Raw genomic sequence first — 2438 nt, 5'->3', positions numbered from 1 at the left:
CAATTTTAATCAAGACTATACCATAATCATGTAATACAATTTAGGGCCATGTCCGGCAATCAATTCAATTAAGTCTGCACCCTAACATATAATGCAATATAGGGCCGTGAATATAAGAATATTTGGTTGTGCAAGTCAACTGTTTCCATTGCTTGTATGACATATCCAGATTCGCCCTGAATTGTTCTAAAAAATTATTTGCTAACCACCCACCAGTAACATGTCTATTTTTGAACACCTGGCTGCATGAATGCTCATCCACAAGTGTGTTTATCCTGAATGTGCTCCTATCATTAAGTACGCGTGCATACAATATCCATGGACATCCTTTTCCTTTGCACTTGACTCTCAATTTTTGACTATTATTGAAGACATAGTTGTACTCCCTTTCGGATTGTATGAAGTATGTTTGGATTGCTTCTCTAAACAATGCCACAGAAGCGAACTCCATCTTAAGCACAAATTTGACATTTGCCATGTGCACCTTAGGGTTAAATTCCCTATGCTTTTGGGAAGGACCATTGCCATCATCATCACTTGGTAAACTTTGTAGTTCATCTTCAGAATTGAAACCAACACTGTCATCATCACCATCTGCGCACTCTTCAACTACACTAATCCACCATTGAGTGGGGTCATTATACTCATAATCTTCCCCATCCCCATTTCCATTGTCACCCTCATACTCTTCTTCTCTCAACTCAAATGCTTCATCTTCATTCATAACTTCATCCCTTTGCTCACCAACTCCTTATGTCTCAAACTCCTCATCAACCCTCTCTGACTCATACTCATGCTCTAAATGAATATCATTTACATCTTCATTTAGATCAACAAAGGCTTCAGATAGTGTGTTATATTGGGGGGTGGGGTCTGTAAATGGAATCTCTATGTCTTGTTCCTCATATGTACTTGGGGCAGCATGGTCAATATCTATTATGGTGGGATCCTTCTCTCTTAATGGCTCCAAAACAGGTAGGCCCTCCTCAACAAGTGTTTCATCAATGAACTCATCAGGGAGAACTAAATAAATATCAACTATTCTATTACCCCTCATTTTTTCTAGAACCTCAATAAAATTCAGCATTGACTTGTCTCCATACAATATAAATCCAAAATTCAGATCCTTTTCATGTGGTTTGTATAGAAAACCAAAAGGATATTTGTACCCCAAACTCTTACCCATTCTCTCCAATTGAACATTAATCATATCACAAACACAGTAATCAAAATATGAAACTCTCCCCCCTTCATATTTCTTATCACCAAATTTATTAACAAATTTTCCCCCATGATGTAAACAAACAGAAAACATATTTGAATCATTCCCTGAAATACATATACAATAAAAAGCAACAAATTTCACCACATCAAAAACAACAAATTATTCCAATAAAGTGAAGAACAAACATTAAACTTTGACCCACAATTTTTAAACCAAAAATATATAACACCTTTTATTAAACAATACAAAAAAAGTTGAGAACATCACTCACCATAATCAGGTAAGTTTTCTCCTTCGAATCTTATAATCATTGTGCCTCCTCTACTCTGAACTCCTGGCTAGTCATGTTTATTTGCCCTTTTTGTTCGAATTTTTGTCCTTTTTTTTTCTTTTTTTTTTGCCTGTGATTTTCGTCTCCTACAGCAACAATCCTTCTTCTTTTTCTTCTTCTTCTTCTTCTATGTTTTATCGATTTTTTTTCGTCTTCTCTCCCTCTCTATCGTTTTCTATTCCTTTTACTTTTTCAGTTTTTTTATTTTAAATGTTTTAATGTTAGGGTGCAGACTTAATTGAATTGATTGCCGGGCATGGCCCTAAATTGTATTACATGATTATGGTATAGTCTTGATTAAAATTGTCATATGTTTGGAAGTTATTTGAATTATACTATATGTGATTATAGTAGCAAGGACGGCAAGGGTGCCGAGAACGGCAATTGAGCCGAGAACGGCAAGGGAGCCACGAACGGCAGCGGGGCCGGGAGTAACACCTAGCACATGGGATGCTTATAGTCAGGGTGGGACCCAATGGATACATGAGTTATCCTTATGGTAAGGACCGAGACCCCAGGCTTGGGTTTGGCCTCTGGGGCGGCATGGCCGTGTTTGTTCAGTCTGATGGTTTCTTGTTTGTCAATGGATTATATGCATATGTTATGAACTGCATGAGTTTTCTTGCTGGGCTTCGGCTCACGGGTGCTCTGTGTTGCAGGTAAGGGCAAAGTTTGAGTCGACCAGCCATGAGTACGGAGAGCATGAAGCGACGCGTACATGTTTGGCCTGCCCGACTGCTTTGGTTGGGGGTTTATTTGAGAAATGGCTGTAATAATCTGTGATTTTAATAATTATCGACTGTAAACTTATTTTAAGTTGTAAATAGTTTTCAAACCTTATTTTGGGATCCCAAATGTTAAATACTTGAAGTTTTCAATAAA

At 37.6% G+C, this 2438-nt stretch overlaps 1 protein-coding gene across 1 annotated transcript; it reads right to left on the bottom strand.

The window, feature by feature from the left end:
* Positions 1–751: 751 nt before the first annotated feature.
* On the bottom strand, positions 752–1751 carry LOC133800402 (uncharacterized). Its single transcript, XM_062238359.1, has 2 exons — positions 1497–1751; positions 752–1329 (listed from the first exon to the last, which is right to left on the bottom strand). The coding sequence occupies exons 1-2, from the start codon at positions 1534–1536 to the stop codon at positions 752–754; spliced, it is 618 nt and encodes a 205-aa protein (XP_062094343.1). The 5' UTR covers positions 1537–1751.
* Positions 1752–2438: the final 687 nt, after the last annotated feature.

The sequence above is a fragment of the Humulus lupulus genome, chromosome 9 (genome assembly GCF_963169125.1).
Source record: "Humulus lupulus chromosome 9, drHumLupu1.1, whole genome shotgun sequence".
Lineage (NCBI taxonomy): Eukaryota > Viridiplantae > Streptophyta > Magnoliopsida > Rosales > Cannabaceae > Humulus > Humulus lupulus.
Note: the sequence above shows the minus strand (reverse complement) of the source record. Positions and strands in the feature narration are given on the sequence as shown.